Source organism: Myxine glutinosa, chromosome 7 (genome assembly GCF_964187855.1).
Source record: "Myxine glutinosa chromosome 7, kmMyxGlut1.1, whole genome shotgun sequence".
Taxonomy (NCBI): Eukaryota; Metazoa; Chordata; class Myxini; order Myxiniformes; family Myxinidae; genus Myxine; species Myxine glutinosa.
Genome location: NC_136267.1, coordinates 98,611,563 through 98,638,130, shown reverse-complemented (window position 1 = coordinate 98,638,130; position 26,568 = coordinate 98,611,563). Strand labels below are relative to the sequence as shown.

Genomic DNA, 26,568 nt, shown 5'->3' with positions numbered 1-26,568 from the left:
TCAAGCTTTAAGCTCAACGTCCCATTCTAAAGCTGGGGCCATCTACATATTTGCGAATTTAAAATTGGTAAAAAAACATAAATTGGAGTAAAAAAAACAGCATGGGGGTAAGATGTGGGAGAAAAGCATGCTGAGAGAATTGTGGTGAAAAGAGAAACGCGATTAGGGGAGGAATTGAGTTCGGAGGAGGGAAGGAAGGGGAATATAGAACATACCGGACATACGACACGACACGGGGTGTGTAAACTCTGCCACTTTGGATACGTAATATGTCGAGCATCCCAAAGAAAGATTTGCACAGTATCAAACACTTTTACTTATCTGATGGAATTCTGCACGGATTCCTACTAAGGACAAGCCATCTTAAAGGCTAGAAGGCAAACAATTGAGTTATTGTACAGTATTTTACCACCTCTCCATTGCTCTTCTTGCTATGTTTGAGATTGTATGCAACTTGTTCACCCATTAAGATCCCCCCCCCCCCCCCCCCTGCCACTCCCCCTTCACCATGCTCATTCTTCCTCCAAGTGTCCCTGTGTTGTGTGCCTGTACCCTACTTTTCGCATGTTTTCCCAGATTTTGTTCTATTAGGTTCTGGTTCGTTCTGTGTTCTGGCTCTTCCACAAACTTCAACTTTGTATTTAAAGAAATTGGGATGCCTCTAATTGCTTTAAACTTATTAAGATGAATACTAATATTAGACAAATTTTCCTTTTTGCATGCAGTCCAATTAGGTAAGACAATAAATAGATAGAGAGACAAAAAATATAGACAAATAGATAATATAAATAACTAGAACAATGCGACAATGTCGCCAATATGTCTCCGCATTGTCCCAGAATGGGTAGATGCCATCTCTCTGCATATGTATGGGTAGAGGATCACGTTTGTGAAGTTTCGTGTTGATCGGATAAGGTTCGTTTTTCTATCCAAGATGGCTGCCAAACCCCATGACCAATGACATCATAATTTTCAAACTATATGCAACAGTGCTGTTAAATACAACAACAACAACAACAACAACAACAACAGGCATTTTAAGGCCATTTTCCCTGCAAGCGTGGGGGGTTAGCCTTGCTGTCCTCATGACAATCTTCTCCATTTTGCCCTATTTTCTGCATCTCCCCTTGTTAACCCCCTTGCCCGCATTTCTTCTTCGACCATCTTTAGCCAAGTCTTTCTCGGTCTTCCCCGTCCTCTACTTCCTTCTACATTCATTTCCATCACTCCTCTCAACCAGTCACTTTCATCCTTCCTCAACACATGACCAAAACATCTCAACCTGTTTCTCTTCACAGCATCAATCACAGGCTCTATTCCCATCATCTTTCGCAATCCATCATTTGTCTTCCTCTCTCTCAACGATACTCCACACATCCACCGAACCATTCGCATTTCCACCCTTTCCAGCCTTCGTTGCTGCTCTACGTTCATTACCCATGTCTCGCTCCCATAAATCATAACACTTCTCACACATGCAGATAGTAATGCAGATGCAGATGGTAATGCAGATGCAGATGCAAATTTCAAATATCTAATTATTTAATATTTTCCTTCAATCCAATATGGCTGCCAAACCATGTGACCTATGATGTCATAAATTTAATATTTCAATACAAATTGGTCATAGATCATGTGCATGCAATTTCAGATTTTTAAGATAAGGAATTCGATTAAAACATTTTTGGCTGGTATACCACTTCACCTATGATGTCATCATTATCATGCTTTTGCTGAATGGAGAAGGTGGATCAGACTCGGCAACGGTTGCTAGAGTGAGATGTGCATGGAAGAAGTTTCGGGAACTGAGTGGCGTGCTGATGAGGAGGGGAGTGTCGTTGAAGCTGAAGGGAAAGGTGTATGCTGCATGTGTGAGAAGTGTTATGATTTATGGGAGCGAGACATGGGTAATGAACGTAGAGCAGCAACGAAGGCTGGAAAGGGTGGAAATGCGAATGGTTCGGTGGATGTGCGGAGTGTCGTTGAGAGAGAGGAAGACAAATGATGAATTGCGAAAGATGATGGGAATGGAGCCTGTGATTGATGCTGTGAAGAGGAACAGGTTGAGATGGTTTGGTCATGTGTTGAGGAAGGATGAAAGTGACTGGTTGAGAAGAGTGATGGAAATGAATGTAGAAGGAAGTAGAGGACGGGGAAGACCGAGAAAGACTTGGCTAAAGATGGTGGAAGAAGAAAGGCGGGCAAGGGGGTTAACAAGGAGAGATGCAGAAAATAGGGCAAAATGGAGAAGATTGTCATGGGGACCGCAAGGCTAACCCCCGCTCTAGCAGGGAAAATGGCCTTAAAATGCATGTTGTTGTGTTGTTGTATTATCATGCTTTTGTTCCCCATTGGGAGTACTTGACAATGTGCCAAGTTTCAAATTTTTCCATTCAGCGGTTTCCGAGAAATATATTTTTAATTATTTGCTTTTAATCCAAGATGGCTGCCATACCACATGGCCTATGTCGTCACAATTATTATAGTTCTGTGTTTCGACAGATTCTTATAGTTCTTTAGTATATAATTATTATAGTTCTGTGCTCAGTTCATATGTCGTCACAATTATTATAAAAACATTCTGCATCAGTGTCACTCCTACCCTGAAAGTTTTGTCTCAATCGGACATATAGTTGCTGAGAAAAAACGAGGTTTAGCCCTTACAGATGGACGGACGTACGTACGGACAACCCGAAAACATATTGCTTCCGGCGACTTTGTCGGCGGAGGCATAACAAAAAAAAAATATACAGTATGTCGGTCTTGAGGTCCATGGAGAGCAGAACAACGGGAGACTAATGGTCCACATAGAGAAAAATGGATACGCATGAGAAAGGAAGTGTAGGTGAAAGAGATTGTATCTTAGTGGGCATAGTGAAGTTCAGAATAAGAAATGGTATTGAAATATTAAATGACAAACAATTTAGGAGTCGCGGAAGGCGAGAGAACGAGGCCATTTGGTTGAGTTCAAAGCTTGTTTATTCGTACAGAACCCAGCACACTCTGTCAAGCCCGTTTATCGGGTAGCAATATATATAAGCACAATCAAACACGTCATGCCGGAGCGTTTGCCCGGGAAAGGCGAGTCTGGGCATGCCCGGGAAAGGCGAGTCTGGGCATGCCCGGGCGGCCTGGGCGAGCCCGGGAAAGGCGAGTCTGGGTATGCCCGGGAAAGGCGAGTCTGGGCATGCCCGGGCGGCCTGGGCGAGCCCGGTACAGTGATCGCTCCCTGGTTGCGTCTTTGGCAGGTGTAAGGTGATTGTGTATGCTCAGCGGCAACCGCTACACGCGCCCCCCCCAGAATCGACTTGCACCGGCAGGGTCAATTTAAGGGGGGTCCTGATGACCCGGCCGAAGCGACCCCTGGAGGGTCGTGGGGGGGGGGTCCGGTGTGGTGGTGGGTGGTCGAGCGGGGGGAACCGTGGACGGGGGGCGGCCTCGCCGCAGAGGAAGGGCCAACCGTGGTGGTTGGTCGACGTCCAAGTGCACCGGCTGGAGGCGGTCCACCAAAATCCGGTCCGACCTGCCGCCGACGTCGACGACGACAGACTTGTCGTCCCGTCGCAGGACCCGGAAGGGCCCGTCGTACGGCGGCCGGAGTGGCCCCCGGTGTGCGTCATGATGCACAAAAACGTACTCCGCTGTGCGAAGCGCTGGGGGAATGTAGGACCAGGGTTGAGCCGACCGAGGGGCTGGTCAAGTCCTCGGGGGAGGCTGCCGAGGTTCCTCGCGGGCCTCCCGAGGTTGCAGTTCGCGGGTGCAGTGCCGAGAAGGCTCGAGCAGCGCTCGGCCTCGGTGCACGCGAAAAGCGGTTGAGCCAACCGAGGGGCTGGTCAAGGCCTCGGGGGAGGCTGCCGAGGTTCCTCGCGGGCCTCTCGAGGATGCAGGGTCAGAGAAGTAGTTGCGGCTGTAGTTGTAGAGTGAAGTTGTGCGAAGGTGACGAACAGCAGTGCGCGCGAAGGTAACAAAGCAGCCGTGCCGCGAACGTCAGAGCACGCGCAAGAGATGAGCAGCAGTGCCACCCACATCGCGTAACTGCGTTCCTTCAGAGGGTCCTGGAGCGGGCTCGCCCCTCGGGTCGTAGAGGAGGAGCCGAGCGCTGTGCGCGAACCGCATGGCCGCTCGTCGGTTCCAAAACTCCGGCAGTGCGATCGAAACTGCCGTGTTCGTTTGCAGCCCCCGAATCCGTTCGGGGGTAGCCGAGGTCACCAGTTTAGGAGTCGCGGAAGGCGAGAGAACGAGGCCATTTGGTTGAGTTCAAAGCTTATTTATTCGTACAGAACCCAGCACACTCTGTCAAGCCCGTTTATTGGGTAGCAATATATATAAGCCCAATCAAACACGTCATGCCGGAGCGTTTGCCCGGGAAAGGCGAGTCTGGGCATGCCCGGGAAAGGCGAGTCTGGGCATGCCCGGGCGGCCTGGGCGAGCCCAGGAAAGGCGAGTCTGGGCATGCCCGGGAAAGGCGAATCTGGGCATGCCCGGGCGGCCTGGTTGAGCCCAGTACAGTGATCGCTCCCTGGTTGCGTCTTTGGCAGGTGTAAGGCGATTGTGTATGCTCAGCGGCAACTGCTACAATAAAAACATTCTGCATCAGTGTCACTCCTACCCTGAAAGTTTTGTCTCAATCGGACATATAGTTGCTGAGAAAAACGAGGTATAGCCCTTACAGATGGACGGACGTACGTACGGACAACCCGAAAACATATTGCTTCCGGCGACTTTGTCGGCGGAGGCATAACAAAAAATATATATACAGTATGTAGGTCTTGAGGTCCATGGAGAGCAGAACAACGGGAGACTAATGGTCCACATAGAGAAAAATGGATACGCATGAGAAAGGAAGTGTAGGTGAAAGAGATTGTATCTTAGTGGGCGTAGTGAAGTTCAGAATAAGAAATGGTATTGAAATATTAAATGACAAACAAAGCCAATGACCAATTTGTATTTAAATATTAAATTTATGACATCATAGGTCACATGGTTTGGCAGCCATATTGGATTTATCTTAAAACTTTTAAAAAACATTTTCTCCCAAAACATCAAATTGATTGACTCAAAACTTTATGCGTGTCATTGACTAGGCGTGATGATTAAAAGATGATCATGAAAACATCATTGGTCACATGGTGTGGCAGTCATATTGGATTGAAGGAAAATATTAAATAATTGTATCTCTGAAACCGCTTATCCTATCGATGCAAAATTTTACAAATATCATCTAACACCATTGTTGCATATAGTTTGAAAATGGTGATGTTGTAGGTCACGTCGTTTGGTAGCCATCTTGGATAGAAAAACAAACATGAAATTGCGTGATGAAAATTATGAAATCCCAGATCTCTCTCCAAAGCATTTTTTCAGTTACGAAAGCCCACACTCACCAAGGCATCCAGTGTCCGAGACCTCTGAGTGGCGCTAGACAGCCAACAGCAAAAACAAAATGCTGCATCGGCCTTGACACTGTGTTCAAGCTTCACAAACGTGATCCCCTACCCATATATATGCAGAGTGTACATTTTAAGGTCATACATCACGTGGTGTGGCAGCCATATTAGCTTGAAAGCCAATATAAAAAAAAAATCCCTTCTCTGAAACCGCTTCGCCAATCGATGTGAAACCGTTCATGCTGTTGAAAATGTGATACTTGAAAACAGCTGAAGGGATTTAAATCAAACTTGTTTATTTTTAGGACTGTGAACGAGCACAACTACCCATTGTGGGACTATGCGGAGGCATATTGGCGACACAGTCGCATTGCTCTAGTTTATATTTATTTTCCCATTCACCAATCAGACTTGGACAGTTAGTGGGAGTAATTGGCTGCAGCTGGCTTCATAGGTGAGATGCAAGGGCATTGTGTTTATAAATTTGGGAGGGTCCATTCCCTGACTCCATTTTGAATTGTGCAAAGGTTCAGGAACCGATTTTTTTTTTTAATGTTTCTGACTTTTCTATTTCCTCTTGAGATCTCCCTTACCGTTTCTCCTAGTTTGACGTTGTGGCAGAAACGCTGACCCGCCTGCCGTTGTCCATCCCCACAGAGAGCGGTGAACATGAGGCTGATGTCCTCCGGTTGCTCAAAAGCTTCCAGCTCCACTTTGGAGCGGATTTTCTGCATATTCCACACAACACAGATTTTCATTAACAAATTTTATTTGTTCCTTAAACACGAATTAGTCTTCTTGTTACTACCATGAATGATAAAACTACAATAAAACAATAAACTCTCTGATGGAGCAAAAGAATACCATAAAAGCTTCAATTATTCAAATTTGTTTTGCATCAGCAACAGGTGCTCATGAAGATGCATGGTGCTTTTGGTTCATGACTTTGTAAGATTACAGCTTGATCCGACACAATTACTAGGCCATCTTGCAGGGCAGAAATAATATTACTTTAAGTAATGTTTTGAAAAATTTACTGTAATTTATACCAGGTTTTTGGTGAAATTTTTTGTTTTGGTATTGAGGGATGTGGGGGTGGGGTGGTGGAATAAAAGGTACAATACCCCTGAGTCCCAAAAAATCTATTTATTTAAGAGCGAGGTGTGTGTGTGTGTGTGTGTGTGTGTGTGTGTGTGTGTGTGTGTGTGTGTGTGTGTATGTGTGTGTGTGTGTGTGTGTGTGTGTGTGTCATTGGTTGTAATCTCCAAATTCTGGTTTCAGATGGTGGAATGGAGTTGAGCAATATTGAGCAATACCTCAATGTATGAATGTGAGATGGATCCCCTACTCCAAGTATCCACGTTCATTTTCATAAATGATCATGATTTATGGACCAGTTTGTGACGTTTTCTTGTTCGCAAAGTTTTGTTCTGAGGAAGCATTTTAGGATCGTCACTGAGCCTCTGACAGCTTCCAACTGTAGTTTGTTTGCAGTAATGCTCCCATGGTTGGTTTTTAAGATCTCTGTAAGGTTCGTTTTATCATTCCCATTGCTCCATCTCACTGTTACAATTTCAGCACTCTTCAGCTTCCAAGATCTTTTCACTTCATTTTTGAGATATTGGTAATTGGTAATTTTCTTGATTTCTCCGTTGTTTGGGAAAAAATTGCTGGGTACTGACAACTCGATTAGCATTGCTGTTTATTCTTTTTTTTGTACCTCAGTACTATGTATGGCAGCAATGCTTTATTTTCTATGATCACGCTTGATGGGATCACCAGGTCGTATGTGAGCATTACTTCCTTGTTTTCAGTGATTGCTTTTGGTTCATGTTTCCATGAGTTTTCTGGAACTGGGATATTGAAAATTTTGCAGATGTTCCAGTGGATTACTCTACATACCTTGTTGTGCCTTTGGGTGTACAGTTGTTCTGACATGAGTTCTTTACATCCTGATAGGAGGTGGCTCGTGCTCTCTCTTTCTACCTCGCAGAACCTACGCCTGTCCGATTGACTCAGTCTCGCCATTTTCTTAAAACTATTGGTATAGTGTGTGTGTGTGTGTGTGTGTGTGTGTGTGTGTGTGTGTGTGTATGTGTGTGTGTGTGTGTGTGTGTGTGTGTGTGTGTGTGTGTGTGTGTGTGTGTGAAGCATTTTCTTTGATTTCTATACAACTGCATACCTCTTGGGAAATCTCCAGAAAACTTTACAAACGTGTTAGGATACCTAGGGTAAGGTCATGTGCACGACGCCCCCCACCCCCCCCCCTCCTCCCCTTGGCAAGGCAATTCTCTGTATGTACGTGTGTGTATGTCTGAAAATCATAGAACACTATGCTCTAAACAGACTGTCGTTTCTTGTCTAAGTTTATAATCATAGACAGGTCACCACTTCACCGTAGGATTCTTGACAGACTGCGCAGGAATTTGGAATTTAGTCAGGGTGCTGGTGATAACTCGCCTACTCTTCACAAAAGACACTGTAGAATCATTAACATCCACCAACTAGTGATCTTTAATGTCCACCAACTCACTGGGAAGGCAATGACAAACCACCTATTATAACCCTTCCATGAAACTGCTTTGGCAGTACTAATACTCTGTAAAGAATATGGTACATCAGATCAGAAGAACTAATAGTCCTTGAGCCAACCGGCCATTTTTTGAAGTGAATGCTCCGGGGGGGGGGGGGGGGAGTAATTCTCATTATGATTTTCCATTAGACCAATGTCTCAAGTGTCAGAAAAGGTGTGATGGACATGTGAGAACGGTAGCTTAGTGCCCGGATGGACGCCATCTTTGAAACCACCCAGCTCGAAAATGCCCATTTGGTGGGGTACATTGTTGCACGTGTATCTGGACTTCTATACTAGCTATCGATGTGCGGTTGACGACTAAATATACGTCCGATGTGTACCGTCTAAATAAAAAATAATATGAAGCATTTTGTTTTAGATTAATTATTATAAAAATCAATTATCGAAAAAAAATCATATATTTTTCAATATTTTATTATTAGACTTGTACTTTTTTTAGTGAAACAACACTGGTATGATTTTCCAAATTATGCATTGTGCTACACCGTTTATCTGTCTATAAAAATAACTCAAAAACTAAAACATATCATCCACCACGAGTGTACACAAAAAATATATGAAAAGGCATGCACTTTCCACAAACCGAAACTATGTCAGTTGGAATTTCCCGCCGATAATCAACCCACAGAACCCAGTGCCGAAAGTGACGTCAGTCTATTCTATATCTATATTCTATATTCTATATCTCAGTCTGAGATTTGTTGCGGTGACCTGATTAATTTCTGAGGGGGGGGGGGGGGGGTGGGTGGCTTAAGAACTAAAAGTGAACATGTTAGATGGCGCCACATACAACTCTATTATAGAGTTGTATTGTGGCGCCATCTAACATGTTCACTGACTTGGATGAGTATGTCTATGTAAGTTGGCGAGCTTTTCGGATATCGGAGTAATCTAACGTCAGTCTTTTTGTTCTTTCAGCTGAGATGGCCGGTGTCGAGGCGAAACGGGCGAAGATTGAACCTGAGTCCGGAACGTGCATCCTGTGCAGCAAGAAGTCGCCACTCTCTGAACTAAGCAAGGCAGCGGGCAACAGTTCTTGGAAGACATTGTGTGACGCAGCCGCAGTTAGAAACTTTTATCCAATTCTAAAGCTAGTCCAAGAAGGCGCAGTTGAACTTCCTAATATTCCAATATTATACCATAGGGCTTGTAGATCAGACTTCACTCACAAAAACCACCTAGCTACTTTGACCAATGCAGCTAGAAGTTCTTCAGTTGATACTGGCGATGCGGTGCGACGGCGATCATCACGGGAAGAGACAGGATCAACTTCAACGGTCTACGATGATAAATGCATTTTTTGCCAGCGTGCTTCAAAATTCATAAAAGGCAGTCGTACCCGTGAAACAGTTGTCTTGGCTGTTGAACTTCGAGCAGATAAGACAATAAGAGATGCTGCGACAGCTCGCAATGATGAGAGAGTTTTGGCATTGACTACACGAGATATGGTTGCAGCTGAGGCTCACTACCACTTCTCCTGCTATAGAAACTACACACGGCCCCAAAAACCTCAAGTAGAAACTGACATTGAAGATAATATCGAGAAAAAAGAAATGATACGATGTATATTCAATTTCATTCGCACTGACTTGTTCTTGAACCCGAGGATTGTTCCAATAGTTGATGTTGCAACAGATATCCTGTCTTCAGATACATTTTCAGTTGATGTTCGTGACTCCATCAAGAAGAATCTGCAGCGCACATTACAAAGAGAGTTTGGAGAATCGCTCATCTTCTTCAATGTGAAACACCGTGTATACTTGATGCCCGATAATCTGACAAAGCGAGAGATTGCTGCAGAGTGCGTAAACCTGAAAGCAGAAGTGAAAGCATTTGAACGAACGGACGGTGAAAGTAACATTGTGCGTGCAGCTACTTCACTGCGACACCAGATCAAAGATGCTCATTACAATGAATGTTGGCCGCCTCAGCCAGCAGAACTCACTTCAGATTACGTGAAGATACCAGATTCTCTTCGTGTATTTCTGCATACTTTGATTTGCGGGAGTGGGGGTAGCTCTGCGCGTGCCGACACACTGGTATGGTCGATGGCTCAAGATATCATCAATGCTGTACACCGGGGTACCATCAGAACATCGAAGCATGTCCTACTTCCGTGGGTCATGAAAACGCTCACCGGTAATACAGAGGTCATCAGAATATTGAATCGACTCGGGCACGGATGTTCGTACACAGTTCTGGAAGAAATCGAGACAGCGCTATGCATAGACAAATTAGCAAGTGTGGAGAAAGATACAGTACCACTTCCGTCACATGTGCACCCTTCGGTCCCGACTGTATTAGCATTCGATAACATCGACAGGCTAGAGGAATCGCTGAGTGGTGGCGGAACATCGCATCGCGTCAACGGTATCATCGTCCAACCGAAGTCGCAGTCGTGTTTGCCGCCCCAACCTCCATCGGCAGTATCCAAAGCAGATAAGAAGCGATCTATCCCGTCATCCAGCGATTTAGTTCCAATATACAGCGGTGGGAAACGTGAGGGCCCACCTGCAATCAAGCCTGCAGATCTTTCTGACACTCTTGCAGGCGCAACATCCCTTGCGCAGCGCCGAAATCACGTATGGATTATGACTCGCATGCTGGAACCATGCGACCAGACAATCAGTTCGTGGACTGGTTTCAACATCATGACTAGAGATCGTGTTCAGGTGACGGAAGATGTAGTTGGCTACCTGCCGACTATAAACGCGCCTGCCACAGATATGGCAACAGTGCAAGAAATCCTCAGAGAAGCTCTGAACATCACCCTGACTTCCGGGTTCGGTTGCGAGAGGACGCTGGCGTTGCATATTCGCCGCTTCTCCGACTGGATGGATGTACAGGGTCTGCTTCTACTTTTCTGACCTGACATCTCACACCTGTCCTGCCTTTTCACACCCGCACGTGCCGCGTGTTCTCCGGCTGGATAACGGAATCTGCTTTTGATGGTACGGAATACGGAATCGAAAGGCCCGCTCCCGTTGTTTGTGGCCGTGGCCTTGTTTGCCGGTGGCCTTGTGGTCTTGGTGGCCTTGTGGCCTTGTTTGCCGCTGTGGTCTTGATTAGCGGCTGCAGTCGTTTGCCGCTGCGTTTGCCGCTGCGTTTGCCGCTTTGCCTCCTCGACCTTGGCCTCGTACTCGTCCCTTCGCTCCTGCCTGGCATGGCTCTGAAGTACTCCGCCGCAAGGCTTCTTCTGCTCAATACCCGCTCCACCCCATCATGCATCTCTGCCATCAAATCAAATGGACTCCTCCGACGACCCAGGTACATTCACCGTGGCTCCGGTCGCAAGTTTGTTTATTTGCAATCAGGTCACTCCATCCCCGTCCTCTGGTCGGCTCAGCGCACTCTCACTCTTCGTCCCAGCGCACCTGGTCACAGCAACCCACACGATCGCACCTCTTGCCTACGAACCCTGGCTAAATCACCTGAATTCATCCCTGCTGTTCAAAACAACATCAAGCTCACCCTGTTCAACACCCGGTCCCTCAACAATAAATGCCTCATCCTGAACGAATACATCCTGGATAACAAACTGGACTTTCTCTGTCTCACCGAAACCTGGCAACAACCTCTGGACTACTACACACTCAACCTCACCACACCCAATGGATATTCCTACGTCAATAAACCACGCTCGGAGGGCCGAGGTGGTGGAATTGCCGTTATCCACCGTCAAGACATCAAGACCAACCTCATCTCCATCTCATCTGCTCCATCATTTGAACACCTGGCTTTAAAACTCTCTGGTCACACGCAGTCAGTCATGGCTGTCGTCTACCGCCCTCCCAAACCACACCCATCATTCCTGTCTGACTTCTCCTACTTTCTGACCCAGCTATGTTCCCTCTCCCCCTCAATCCTCCTCCTTGGTGATTTCAATATCCACATGGACTCCACTGACTCCACAATAACCACTGACTTCACTGATTTACTCACCTGCTTTAACCTCACTCAACATGTCGACTTTCCTACCCATATCCGTGGTCACATTTTGGACCTTGTCTGCTCCACTGGATTAAATTTGCACCATCTCTATGGCTCCGACCTCACCCTCTCTGACCACTTAGCCATCACTCTGACCATCAACATCCCCGCCCCAACACCAAGGCATTATCGCACAATCAACTTCCGTAAGCTAAACGCTCTTTCACCTACCTCATTCTCATCCACCCTCTCTGAAAAAATGTCCACTTCTCCCTTCATTGACCTCCACACCCCTTCCGACCTCACTGACTACTACAACCACACTCTCTCCTCCTGCCTTGACCAGCTTGCGCCTGTAAAAACCAAAACAGTTTCTTTCACCCATTCTGCTCCCTGGTTTACCCCTGAACTCCACCTGATGAAAACTCGTGCTCGCCAACTTGAAAGACTCCGCAATAAAACGGGTCTCACAGTTCACTCCCAAGCCTACAAGGACCACATACAACACTACAAAGATGCCCTCTCCCGCGCCCGCTCTGCCTACTACTCTCAAATTATCCACTCTGGCTCCGGAAACCCAAAAGCACTCTTCTCGACAATAAACAAACTCCTCCGCCCCCTGAACACCACCACCCAGTCATTCACAGTAGACAACTGCATCTCCTTCCTCTCTTTCTTCCAACGCAAAATTGACAACATCTACAACAGCTTGACCACCGCCGCACCCGCTCCCCCTCCAACCACCTGCCCCCCCCTTGTCCTGCCATCCCCTGTCTCGGTTCTCCCCAATCTCTCCTACTGACCTCTCTGAACTCCTCATAGGAATGAAAACTGCCACCTGCACTCTTGACCCCATCCCCTCCAGCTTTGTCAAAGCCTCCCTCCCTGCTCTCTCTCCACTTATCATTGCAACAATAAACTCCTCCCTGTCTACAGGCATCGTCCCACCTTCCCTCAAAATTGCTGCTGTTACCCCCATTCTAAAAAAACCTGGTCTAAACCCTGACACCCTAAACAACTTCAGACCCATCTCCAACCTACCCTTTCTGTCAAAAGTTTTGGAACGCGCTGTAGCCACTCAACTCAAACATCATCTCTCTGCCAATAACTTGTATGAAACATTCCAATCCGGATTCCGCTCCAACCACAGTACTGAAACTGCTCTCCTCAAAATCACCAACGACCTTCTCCTCTCCTCTGACGCTGGCAACCTCAACATTCTCGTCCTCCTCGACCTCAGCGCTGCCTTTGACACCATCGATCACACTATCCTCCTCACCCGACTTGAATCCACCTTTAACGTCACCGGCACTGCCCTCTCTTGGATTAAATCATACCTCTCTGACAGATGCCAGTTCATCTCCATCAATAACTGCAAATCCCCCACTGCTCCCCTCCCCCAAGGTGTCCCCCAAGGTTCAGTTCTTGGCCCCCTCCTCTTCATCCTTTACCTGTCCCCGCTCGGTCACTTAATCCGCCGTCATGGTCTCCAATTCCACTGCTTCGCCGATGACATCCAGCTTTTCATCTCCACCAAGTCCGTCTCCACCGACACCCACTCTATCCTGACAAACTGCATCACTGAAATAAAATCCTGGCTTCAAATCAACTTCCTCAAGCTTAACTGTGATAAATCTGAAATAATCATCATTGGCCCAAAAACGCTCACAAAATCCACCCATAACTTTGCCCTCAACATCGACGGTATCCCAGTATCCACCTCCCCTCACATCCGGAATCTTGGCGTCATCTTTGACCAAACCCTTTCCTTCGACAAATACACTAAACAGATCACAAAGTCAGCCTTCTTTCACCTGAAAAACATTGCCCGTCTCCGCTCATCCCTCTCCTCCACGGCTGCAGAAACCCTCATCCACGCCTTCATCACCTCCCGTCTGGACTACTGCAATAGCCTCCTCTATGGTTCACCCTCAAAAATCACCAATAAACTCCAATACATTCAGAACTCCGCTGCCCGTCTACTCACTCATTCCCGGACCCGTGACCACATCACCCCCGTCCTTTACAAGCTTCACTGGCTCCCCATCCCCCAGAGAATCCAGTACAAAATCCTCCTCCTGACATACAAAGCCCTCCATAACCTGGCCCCATCCTACCTGGCTGACCTCCTCTCCAGACACACTCCCACCCGCAACCTCCGCTCTGCTGGTACCAACCTCCTGACCCCCTCCATCCGGACCAAATTCAGATCCTGGGGGGACAGGGCCTTCTCCATCGCTGCTCCCACCCTCTGGAACTCACTACCTCACACCATCAGAGACTCCTCCTCACTCACCACATTCAAAACATCACTAAAGACCCACCTGTTCAACGCTGCATTCAACATTCAACCCACAGCATTTAACCCCTGACTATCTCTTCTCCTTCTCCCTCCTTTTGCTTTAAATATTTCCCTATTGATTCTTGTCTTGTCTTTTTGATTCTTGTCTTATATATATGCCGTATATCGCTGCTGTTTGTTTTCTTGATTCTTGTCTTTTTGCAATTGTTGTTTTCATGTATTGTTATGCATTATGTTTTCCACTCTGTCAAAGCGCCTTTGGGCTTCTGGAAAAGCGCTATACAAAATAAATGAATTATTATTATTATTATTATGTCATCACTTCAGCTTGAGCGTATACCGGTGGTGCTAGACCAGGCACTATTTGCTAAGGCGACCGAAATAGCATGGAAAGATGTCGATCGATATGGAAGAATCGTGCTCATGATGGGGAACTTCCATACCATCTGTAACTTCATGTCGAGCATTGGGAAAATGTTTGGAGATGCAGGCCTTCGGGATGTAGCTGTTGAGTCAGGAGTAATCGCTGAAGGTTCCATCAACAGGGTTCTGGAAGGCAAGCAATACAACCGTGCTGTGTGACTCCACAAGTTGATGTACGAGGCACTAATGCGCATCATTTGGAAGGGCTTCCAGGTGTGGATAGAAAGCAATCATCCTGACAAGGAACCCCAGATTCGAAGCACTGACCTCAAAATTCGCAGCATCAAGGAGGATGTTTGCCACGAGACTCTCGCTGCTGCTCTCGATGATGATTCATGTGTACAGAGCTTTGACATGTTCGCGAAATACCTACATTTTCTGCGAACCAAACATGGAGACCTGGCTCGCTTCTGGATGATGTATATTGATATGGTAGAGACCCTGCTGGGGTTGATTCGTGCGGATAGAGAAGGCGACTGGATGCTTCACTTGGCTTGTGTCAGAAGAGTGATCCCTTGGTGTTTCGCAATGAACAAGGTGAACTATGCTAGATATCTACCAGTGTACTATGCACAGATGACGCAACTCCACGAAACATGCCCCGAGTTGTACAGGCATTTCAATCAAGGCTACTTCTCCGTACAGCTTAGACCAGGGAATCCATTTGCCAGAATCGCTGTTGATCAGACAACAGAAGAAACAGTAAACAAAGATACGCAAACAGCTGGAGGAACACGAGGTTTTAGTCTTCGACAAGGGGCTGTGTCACGATACTATCTAACTGCAGAAAATCGGGCTACTGCACTGAGGCAACTACGAGAAACTATCCTTGTGAATGGCAGCGACACATCTCACGCCAAGCACCCTGACTTGTCTACTTCTCGCATCAAACGTGATGAGTCTGGCGTCACAGCTATCTGTGATCTACTGGAAAATGACTGGACCAATCCATTCGCCGATGATCCGTCATGTCTTCTCAGTATATCTACCGGAGCGGCTGCGAGGGAGGACGTTTCTAATGACCTACTCAACACCCTGCAAAAGGGGGAAGCGGCGTATCAAAGCTTCCAGAAACGTCTTGAAGAGGGAACAGGCTTTCATGACACATTGAACAAGCTAAACTTGAAGACCTTTGGTAAGATCAAGCAGAAAGTTGTGAAGGGCACAAACAAGGAGATCGTCCTGAGAGCTGACAGACAACTGTTTGCCACCATGATACTCATCGCCAAGACAAGGAACCTCGACATGCAACTTGTCCTTTGTCACCCACTAGGGCCGTTACCATGGTCTTTGGCAAACGTTGATGGGTCAATGAAAAAAACGAACAAAGCTGCACTTGCGAAACACATGGAAGGTCTTGTGGAACCAGCCGAGAACGTTGACAAGCGAAGTGCAACAATAATTGATGCGATGGCTCTCATACAAAAGATGCATGGCGAGAACGACACGTTCGAAGAACTATCTGACCGCATCCTTGCTGCAGCGCTTCACGCTGGTCAAGGCAGTGAGCGCATCGATGTTGTCTTTGACACATACACAGAAGAATCCATCAAAGCAGCTGAGCGTGTGAACCGCGGTTCAAATGAAGGCATCAGTTTCAGCGAGATCAGACCCGCACACAAAATCATGAACTGGCGGCGTCTCCTTGCTTGCAGCCAGACAAAGGAGAAACTGGTTGTGTTTCTGGCGGAGTCGTGGAAACATGAAACAAATCGCGAAAAGCTAGGCAACAGAACACTGTATGTCACCTGTGGTGAAAAATGTCTGGTACTGACCCGCGATAGGTGGAAGTTGGTGCAAGCACTCGAATGTAGCCACGAGGAAGCAGACACGCGTATGTTTCTCCACGCAAAGCACGCCGCTACCCACTACAAGACGATCATCTTAGTGGCAGATGACACCGACGTTCTGATCATCAGTCTTCATCTCAGCAGAACCATCGATAGTCAGCTCTTCATCAGACGAGGAACAAAGGTTCGAGTCAGAATGATCGACGTTGGAAAGTTGGCTGCGGTATTGGGGTCTGGAGTTTGCAGTGCATTGCCAGGGCTTCATGCATGGAGCGGGTGTGACACTGTGAGTGCTCTGGCTAGCCAAGGAAAGATAAAGGCTTTGAAGCTTGTGCAAGCGAATGAGCTGTATCTTCAAGCATTCACAGATCTGGGATCTTCGTGGAATGTACCAACAGACGTCTTCAATAGCATTCAGGCCTTCACGTGTCAGCTGTACGCCAAGAACACGAAGATCGTCGGTGTTAATTCGCTCCGTTATCACATGTTCTGTGCAAAGAAGGGCCAGATCGAATCTGGACAATTGCCGCCTTGTGAAGACTCCTTGATGCAGCATACGCTTAGGGCCAACTATCAGGCGGCTATCTGGCGACGCAGCCTTGAAAACCTACCAGACGTCCCAACACCATCAGCAGGACATGGTTGGGAACTCAATGATGGCGGTTCGCTCACAATCCGATGGATGGCGGGTCTACCAGCTCCAGATGTCGTCTTGAATCTCATCTCATGCACATGCAGAAGGACGTGTCGACCGTCAGATTGCTCCTGCATACTGAATGGGTTGAAGTGCACTGTTGTGTGTAAGCTGCAGGGATGCTCCAACATGGTGCAGGATGATGCTATCGTGGCTCAGGATGCCAATGACTCTGATGGCGACTCTGATGATTAACTTTGTGTGCACTGTATATAAACAAGAATGTATCAATTGAATGCAGATTTATTAGCAACAACGATGAACAATCAATCTGCAAGACAAAGAAAGCGATGGTAGATATTAGAATAAGATAATAGATACAGAATATGCAAATAACAATGCGCAGTATTACACAAGATGAGAACGCAATAGAGAACAGCACCATACAAGAGTTGTCTATCTCCCTTTCCCAAAAACGTTCAATTGTGACACAGAATAGAACGAAACTGGAGACCGAGAAAAAGGATCACATGAGTTTATAATTGATATTCTTCTGAATTGAATCGGGCTGGTGGTTTGATAATCCGCTTCGGGCGGCCCGTCACCACCCGATCAATCGTCGGAGTCCTCTGAGGGCAGTTCGTAATTTCCTGGTCCATTGTGGGAGTCTCCGGTGGGTGGTTCACTATCGCCCTGTCCGACGCCGGAGTCCCCTCCAGCTGGTCCATCATCACCCGAACCGTCAAGGGGGCAGAAATAGGCAGTGACCGTGGAGGTGTGGCGGTGGTCTGCACATGTGGTTGGTTAGCGACTCTCGCAGGTGGTGTCATCGCGGTGGTGGAGCGGAGTGTCTGTGATGGTAAGCCCGGCGCAATGACATGTTGGGGTTCACCCTTCTGGGGAGTGGTAACAGGATTGAGACAGACTCTTGGAGCGGCGATGGGTTGGGTACCAGACATTAAGTATTTCGGAACGATTGGCATAACGGTTGGCAGCATGCCACTTTTGCCAGTCGTAGTGGGAGTTGTCATGCTGAAAGGCGTAAAACGTCGCAGGAACTTACGATTCCGGAGAGTGATTCTTCCGGAGCCATCCACCTTGACAACGTATTGATCGAATTGTTTTACCTCAATCACGGTTCCGGTCCGGTCCCATTTTCGTGGTTCCAGGCCGGTCTGGTTCTGGATCCGGACATGGTCCCCGACGGCCAGTGGAGGTAGTTTTGTCGTGTGTTCAGAGAGTCTTTCGATCTCCCTGGCATGCCGAATGCGCAAAGCTTCCTCACGATTGTTGCGTGTTTCCCGCCAGGTGTCCGATGGCAAGTATCTGCCTGGGATGATGGGTATGAAGTCCTTGACTGGCCTCTTGAAGATGATCATGGCTGGAGACAACCTAGTGTCCTGATCCGGTGCATTCCGGTACTGGAGTATTGCACGTTGGAACCGATCAGTGTCTAGTTCACCATTGGAACCAGTGTTATCGGTGATCAATCTTTTCGATGTTTTGACTGCGATCTCGGCACGACAGTTGCTGTGTGGGAAGGCAGTGGATGACAACCGATGGTTAACGCCCCACCGACGCAAGAAGTCTTGGGTGTCATGTGCCGTGAATTCTGGCCCACAGTCAGATGCCAATTCGTCGGGGATACCATAAGTGGCGAAGTTCGACCGCAGACATTTCACTAGGCCTTGTGCCCCGCCAGTTGTTAGCTGAATGATTGGCCAATTAGAGTAACGATCAACGGTGACCAAATAACTCCGACCCTTGTGATGAAAGTAATCTGAACAAACGTACTGGAAAGGGTAGGCAGGTTCAGCTGAGGCTGTAGGTGGAGCGCTTGGTTGCGATGGGGCCATCCGATTGCAGTGTGAGCAGCGATTGCGCATCTCATGAATCTGGGGAGTGATTCCAGGCCAAAAGATCGAGCTGCTGGCCCGGGTGGTCATAGCCGTGACTCCTTGGTGAGCAGCATGAAGATTCTCAAGGACAAGCTTCCGTAGCTTCGGTGGGATGATAATCCTCCCCTTGTAGACCACTATGCCATCAATAGTGTAGAGGTGTTCACGGAAGGGAAAGTATTCCAAAATGGACACAGGGAAATCGTCCCGACTGGCAGGTAGACCCTGCTCAATAGAATTGAGTAACTGCAGCATCTGAGTGTCACTTGCTGTTTCGTCCCGAACATCGTCCCAAGTGACGGACCGCACAGAATCGAGTGTCTTGATGGCTGCCATAGAAATAGCCATTTCCATGCCAGTGTCGTCATCTGTGGTCCACAGCCCAGTCAAGGTGTGCTGTCTTAGTGTAGTCGATGTGGCCACATCCATAATGGAGGAAATGTCATCCACCAGTGGCAGTCGTTCCGATGGTCTGGCACCCGACGGATGTCGTGAAATCGCATCTGGTACGCAGTGTCGTTTTCCCGGGATGTGGATAATTCGGAAACGATATGCTAGGGTCCTTTCTTTCAAGTTGGCAAGCCGCGTGTTATGGATGTCCTCTAATCGTCTGTCACCAAGAAGCTTGATTAAGGGCTTGTGATCGACGGCAATAATCAGGTTCTTGCATCCCAACACAAAATACTTTACTTTTTCCAATGTGTCGCTCCACATGATGGTATCATCAATACATTTGGACTTGTTTTTGAAGTCCGATACAATTTCGTCAAATCGTCTGGAGTATCCATCACCTGAAGCGATGTAACCTTGGGGAGTGGTGCAGTAACGGTATCGGCCCCATGGTGTGATGAACGTTGTCAGATGGCGGTCACATTCTCTGATTGGAACGCTGTGATAGCCATTCCAGGCGTCTGTTACCGTCTTTTTGGTGTTATGTGGCACCGCCATTGCTTGATGGAAGGGTGACTGGGTGTGGTGGGTCTCACGTGTGCAGTGCGCATTCAGTGGTTGCAGATCAACTGTCCTCCGTGGGGTCCCATCCTTCTTTGGACAGACGACCATTCTGCTGCACCATGTCACTGGTTCACCAATTGGCACCGGTTCCAGGACCCCTAACCTGATGTCGCGATCGATACCAGCCTTGACTTCTGCCTGCCAGTGTAAGGGGACAGGCACTGGGGTGTGCACCGCTTTTGGTGTTGCCTCGGGGTCAACCATCAGTGTGAGAGGCGGACCTTCCATGTGGGGTAGTGGCTGGTGTTCGCAGACATTGAATGTGCTGCTTTTGTAGTACTCCAGTAGCCATTTCTCCAGCCTCTCTCGGTTCTCGTCAGTGGCCGGAAATGGGATAGATGTAGGCAGTGTAGGGGGAAGCGATCTTTCCGGGCAGTTACAATTTGCATCGATAACTGCTGCCACTGCAGCACCAACTGTGTTGGATTCGCCAATGGTTGGGAAGCTACTAGACACGAGGCCTAGATCGACGCATGCTTCACGACTGAGATACATGTTCCGTGTGTCAGGTGAGATGTAGCAGATTTGTCGGGTTTCAATAATGTCGCCATTGGCTGTGCGACCAGACAGGTTTAGGAGCATGGCGCCGATAATCCGGACCCTTCCACTGTTAACAGCATTCATCTTCAGGTTGACAGGTAACAGGTCTTCATTACGCAGCCCGAGTTTGTGGAAAATATTAAGTCCTGTGAGGCAGCTTTGACAGCCAGTGTCGGCCATGGCCTGGAGCCTGGCCGATTTTGGTCGGGATGACAGTGGCTGGCCGAAATGGTCATAAGATTCCTTATCGATCCGTGCTATGAGTTTTATGTACGGCTGTGGTTGAGACTTCTTCTTGGTCCAGCCAGAGAGGTGGTCAAATATATGGTGGTCGAGGTGTAGTGGAGTTGACAAGGTGGCCATGGCCCTTTTAATTTGCGGCTTCCAAATGGCCGTTTCTCGTTCCGTGACAGAGCAGAGGAGATCGTGGACCTGGCTGCTTTCTTCCACATCATGAGCATCCATTGATTTGTCCGTAGGTTTGTTGTCCGCCTTTTTCGTGCCTCCCCGGCAGACATGTGCAAAATGGCCGCGAGTGGCGCATTTACTGCATGTTTTCCCGTAGGCATTGCAGAATTGACGCCTTTGGTCGATGTTCGGCTGTTTGCCATGACCAGTTTTGCCGCAATAACTACAAATGGCCGCCTGCTTGTCGGTAGTGATCAGGGCTCTTTTGTTCTTCCAGTTTTTGTATTGGCTTGCGCCATGAGCGCCTTCACTATCGAGCAAGGCATTCTGGGAACGTTTCCCTGCTTCCTTGGCCTCGACGAAAATGAGAACTTCCTCCAAGCTCATGTTCTGATTTTGATCGCCGAGAATGTCCTGTTGTATATCTTGATCGGCGAGTCCCCGACATAGGACATCGCGAACCATGTCCTTGGTGTAGTTGACATCAGTAGGGGGATTGCATGAGCATACAACAGAAAACTTGCAGATCTCAGCTTGACCAGCCAGACGGGCTGCGTAGGTACGAATTGGTTCTTCTCGGTCCTGTCGCATGTTGTGGAGGTTTACGCGGGACACCATGGTATTCTCCTCTCGGACAGCAAGGGACCGAATGGCTTGTAGTATAGCTGCCTCGTCCTTGATTTCAATGCGTGGGTTGCTGCGGTGGAGGTCACGTCGTAGATTATCATCACAACATTCAAGGAGTTGAACGCGAACATCATTGCCGATTATCTGGGTCGCTGCCTTGTAACCATCCCATCTTCTGGTGAAATATTGCCAATCTTCGCTGGTACCGCCGGTTTGGATACGAGGACGGCTGACTTTGTCCGGTTTGGCCGGTGCAATGGACGTGTGAGTCATGGCGTGGATGGAGAGCTGGATAGCAGCAACGGCATTGTCAGTGCTGTCAGTAACGTAGACACAGCTCGGGAAGGGGCAGACTGCAGCAGGCATCTTCAGATGAGTTGATTGTTCATAAACAAGAATGTATCAATTGAATGCAGATTTATTAGCAACAACGATGAACAATCAATCTGCAAGACAAAGAAAGCGATGGTAGATATTAGAATAAGATAATAGATACAGAATATGCAAATAACAATGCGCAGTATTACACAAGATGAGAACGCAATAGAGAACAGCACCATACAAGAGTTGTCTAGTATATTGTATAGCATATGTTGTTCTCTATTATAATGCAGGCCAAATTGCCTGAAAATCTTTATAGACAGATAAACGGTTTAGCAAAATGTATAATTTGGAAGATCATACTGGTGTTATTTGACTAAAACATGACATGTTCAATGATACCTCCGCTTGCTTATTAGGAATATACATCGTATGGTGTTAAAATCAGCTCCATACGTCTTTCCAAACTCTAGTAATGAATAATTAATATAATTGGCGGCCATTTTGAAATCCAAGATGGCCACCAAAGTGCAGATTTCCTATGTAACAATTTCCGCCTGCTTATTAGATATCGTATGGTGTTAAAATCCTCTCCGTACGACATTCCTAACTTGCGTTATCGTCAGAATAGATAATGCCAGCGGCGGCCTAAGTCATTTTATGCCTCTTTACATTTATTTGTTGTAAACTCGTGGTGGATGATATGTTTTAGTTTTTTAGTTATTTTTATAGACAGATAAACGGTGTAGCACAATGCATAATTTGGAAAATCATACCAGTGTTGTTTCACTAAAAAAAGTACAAGTCTAATAATAAAATATTGAAAAATATATGATTTTTTTTCGATAATTGATTTTTATAATAATTAATCTAAAACAAAATGCTTCATATTATTTTTTATTTAGACGGTACACATCGGACGTATATTTAGTCGTCAACCGCACATCGATAGCTAGTATAGAAGTCCAGATACACGTGCAACAATGTACCCCACCAAATGGGCATTTTCGAGCTGGGTGGTTTCAAAGATGGCGTCCATCCGGGCACTAAGCTACCGTTCTCAGATGTCCATCACACCTTTTCTGACACTTGAGACATTGGTCTAATGGAAAATCATAATGAGAATTACTCCCCCCGCCGGAGCATTACTTTTGGTCTGGCTCAAGGACTATAATGCCAACAGATGGGACACCCAGTTTAACGTCCATCCCAGGGATGGCACACACATTGCTAAATCACCATGCCTGCCAAACACCAGGATGACAGTTTATAGCTAGGCCGAGATTCACACCCAAGCTAGACAGCTCAGAGGTGAGTGTGGATTTATCTATAGTACTGAGCATTATTTCTTAGTTATGTGGGAAAATGACCTCTCTGATACCAAGTAACAAAAAACCCCAAGGTACCAAGGATATGTTGACCGGAAAATTAAGCCTTGGTTAGGGATAGCATACATTGGTGAAGATAACATACCGAGGTTGTCCGATATAGAAATTATTCAAGAAAACAAACTTACCCAACTAGATATGAATCCCGTTCATGTAGCAGCAAAAATAGCAGCTAATTTATGTAATGGGGAAAATAGAGCATGGGACATGTTTATTGTAAGGTGAAGGAGGCATGATGAGAGTTACCAGCTGTCATGAAAAAAATGGAACAAAGGCAGGGGTCAAGGGGGTCATCGTAGGACCCTTTGTGGGATGTGAGATGGACCCCTTGTGGGTGTCAGTGGATGAAGTCCCCTGCAGCTTCGAGGTTTTAAGTATTTATATATTTAAATATGCCCGAGATGTCTTCTAGATCATGTTACGGTCACATTGTGTATGTATGGGCCAGCTGTGCAATGGCAATCGACCTAAAAAGCAAAATACTGAGCATATGGGACAAATCATGTTCCAGGAAGGTATGAATAGCGACGCAGTGCATTTTGGCATAAAACTGATCGATCCCGTAAATTAAGGGACATCTGGTTACAGCGAACATGATGCATTGATGCCATATACTGAAAGGCTGTAAATGTCACATCTACACCATACCTCAAAGTGACAGATCTTCATACAACAAACAGTTGACCATGTAAGTTTCAATATTTTTTTATACAAGATCGAGGTTCTTTCAAGAGATGGAGGGCAAAAAGGCAATTAACTGACATTGGAGCAGTGAGTGGAACATTATTTGGACATAATAAGCAAGTGAATGAACAAACAAGAAAAGAGGAGAGTGAAACGCAGGAACCTGCAAGTAAGAGGGTTCGGTTAGGTTACATACTGTGAATTTGGTAGAAAGATTTGCAGGGATGGATGTGGGATGACATGAAATGTTAGTGCACTGCATGCTTGAAGTCCTGGAGGAATGAGTGAGATTGAAATTTTTTTGCTTTATAATCCACCGATTTCAGGAGACAAATGTGATACTGGGACACCAGCTTATAGGAGAGAGCAGCAATTGTAGTGACTTATCACAAAAGTCTCTATAAGCTGACTTCTGATTTTTTCAAGAAATGACTTGGAACGATAGACGATTCTCTGTCTGGCTTTTGTGGCCAGCTTTGAAATTGGTCAGATCAGGAGAGACATGGTTGATAGTGAGGTTTAGGAGTTCAAGACACTGGTCCTCTTCCATTGGCTGATTATGAAAATAGGCGGGTTTTCTTATTTTCTCCAGTGACAGGGCATAGTAAGAGTAAGATTGTGAGCTTTTCAATGTTTCAAAGCAACATTCCAATTCTCAGACCAGAACCTAATCAATTCCATACCCACAGAGATTGGCACATTTGCTTTCTGCCTGTCAGTGGTATGGGCATGGGCGTAGTTATGGTTTGTGGCACCCGGGGAAAAAGGTCAATTCTGGTGCCCCACAGCCATTGGCATAGTCAGGAATTTCCTTATGAAGGAGTTGTAAGCTTCTCCAGTATGTCAGCAACAGAGGTGAGCTCTCCTACTCTTTGCAAAGAACAACGTGGGATATTTCCCATCCGCCAACTCATAGCTACGGTCAGGCACCCAGGTTAATGTCCATCCAGGGACGACACACATTGATGAAACACCTTGCCTGTGAAACACCAGGATGACAGTTTATAGCTGGGTCGGGACTCAACCCCAGGCTAGACAGCTTAGAGGCGACGTCTGTGTACCTCAAGGCCATCCTGCAAGTCCAACACACTTGCTGAGGCCTCTCACCACGTTTTCCCTTTTGTCCAGAGTCCAGACCCTTCGAGTGCCAGCGCCTTCTTCACTTTTTCCCTCACACGTCTGTCCTCACCATGTGTCATACGTCATGGTGTATCTTATGTGTACACACACGCCGGGTTTACAGAAACTGTACCCATGAAAGAGAAAAAATTCTCCTTGGATGACCACACATATTATAAGGAGGGTGAAATTATAGAAAAGTGGGGATTCCAACACTGATCTCTATACTAAATGGATAGCAGGAGAAGCTCATTTTCAAAGCCATTTCTCCACTATCTTTGCTCTCCCATGAGTTGCCATTTAGTGTCCCTCATCCACTTCGCGCTTGGGGTGGTTGACCCGTCTGGCCTCCCTCCCGCCTCCCGCCCATCACTATGCCTATGGGTATGGTGGCCATGTTCAAAAACATGGAGTTATTTGAAGAAGGATTAAGGGGTTGCTGGAGTAGGGAGAAGTAATTTAGGTAAATGAAAAACAAGAGGCCCAAAACAATGGCTTAGGAAACTCCAACCTGTACGGGGAGAGGAGAGGACTCCGTTGACAGCAACGTATTGACTGTGTGAGTGAAGGAAATCAGAATGCCAGGTATGAATTGGTCTTGTGTGCCAGAGATATCGAGGTTAGTAAAAAGAATAGGACGCCAAATCGTGTTGACTTCCCAAGATTTATCCAAGGAGACATTGTCCTCACCTCTTGCTTGTGATGTAGAGCCTCCAACCATTGCCAAGAGAGGAGTTACAGCATTTTCAGAGTTGAGAGACCAGGCCAGAATCCAACCTTATGGTCAGCAATGAGACTGTTTGAAAAGATGAAAGACTTGATGTCCACAGCTTTGATGGATACCATGATTTTGCCTGTAGTTGGAAGTAAACTTACTGGTCTGTTTTGAAAAGATCTGTATTTGGACACTTTTTCTGGATGTGAGTAATGTTTACTGACTTTCATGCACACAGGCAGGAGGTGGCGAAATGAGAAAGACAGGCTGAATAACACAAACCAAGAAGAAGCAACAACAGCAGAGTAGGGTTTAACAACATGGGCATCTCTGCCCAACTAGGCCCAACACCGAAGCAGGATCGAAGACATACAGATGGACAAACATACAGAAGACCGGGATGGATGGATGGACAGGTAGAAACATCAACGACAATACTTCTTTGCTCAAATGGGCTGAGGGGGTTAAAAAAACATAATGGAAAACCATGACTTACACTGTAAGCTTCAACAATTAAGTTGATTATGTTGCTGGAATCATCAGCCAGGATTCCGACTGTGGCACCTGGGATGAGCTCCGAATACACCTGCACAGGAAAAGGCTTGGATTGAATGCATATTACAGCCTGATCAAAATGATGGGCACAAATGCTTTTAATTGTAAATTTTATGGAAATGATTAAAGTGGCTTACCTTGTACATATCAGCAACTTCGACCGTAATTGCAAATATAAGATTTATGTTATTTTCAGAAAACTTCTCACCGAGTAATCCCAGGGACGGATAGTCCTGA

General features: G+C 46.7%; 1 protein-coding gene across 2 annotated transcripts in view; it reads right to left on the bottom strand.

Annotated features, from left to right (window-relative positions):
• LOC137431462 (integrin beta-5) overlaps window positions 1-26,568 on the bottom strand; it is a 96,259-nt gene that overhangs the window by 22,607 nt on the left and 47,084 nt on the right. For both annotated transcript variants that reach the window (XM_068122806.2, XM_068122807.2), the window contains 3 exons: window positions 26,469-26,564; window positions 26,273-26,362; window positions 5,981-6,115 (listed from right to left, as the gene is read on the bottom strand). In XM_068122806.2, the coding sequence (XP_067978907.2) occupies window positions 5,981-6,115; window positions 26,273-26,362; window positions 26,469-26,564 (321 nt within the window). The remainder of the gene's footprint in view (window positions 1-5,980; window positions 6,116-26,272; window positions 26,363-26,468; window positions 26,565-26,568) is intronic.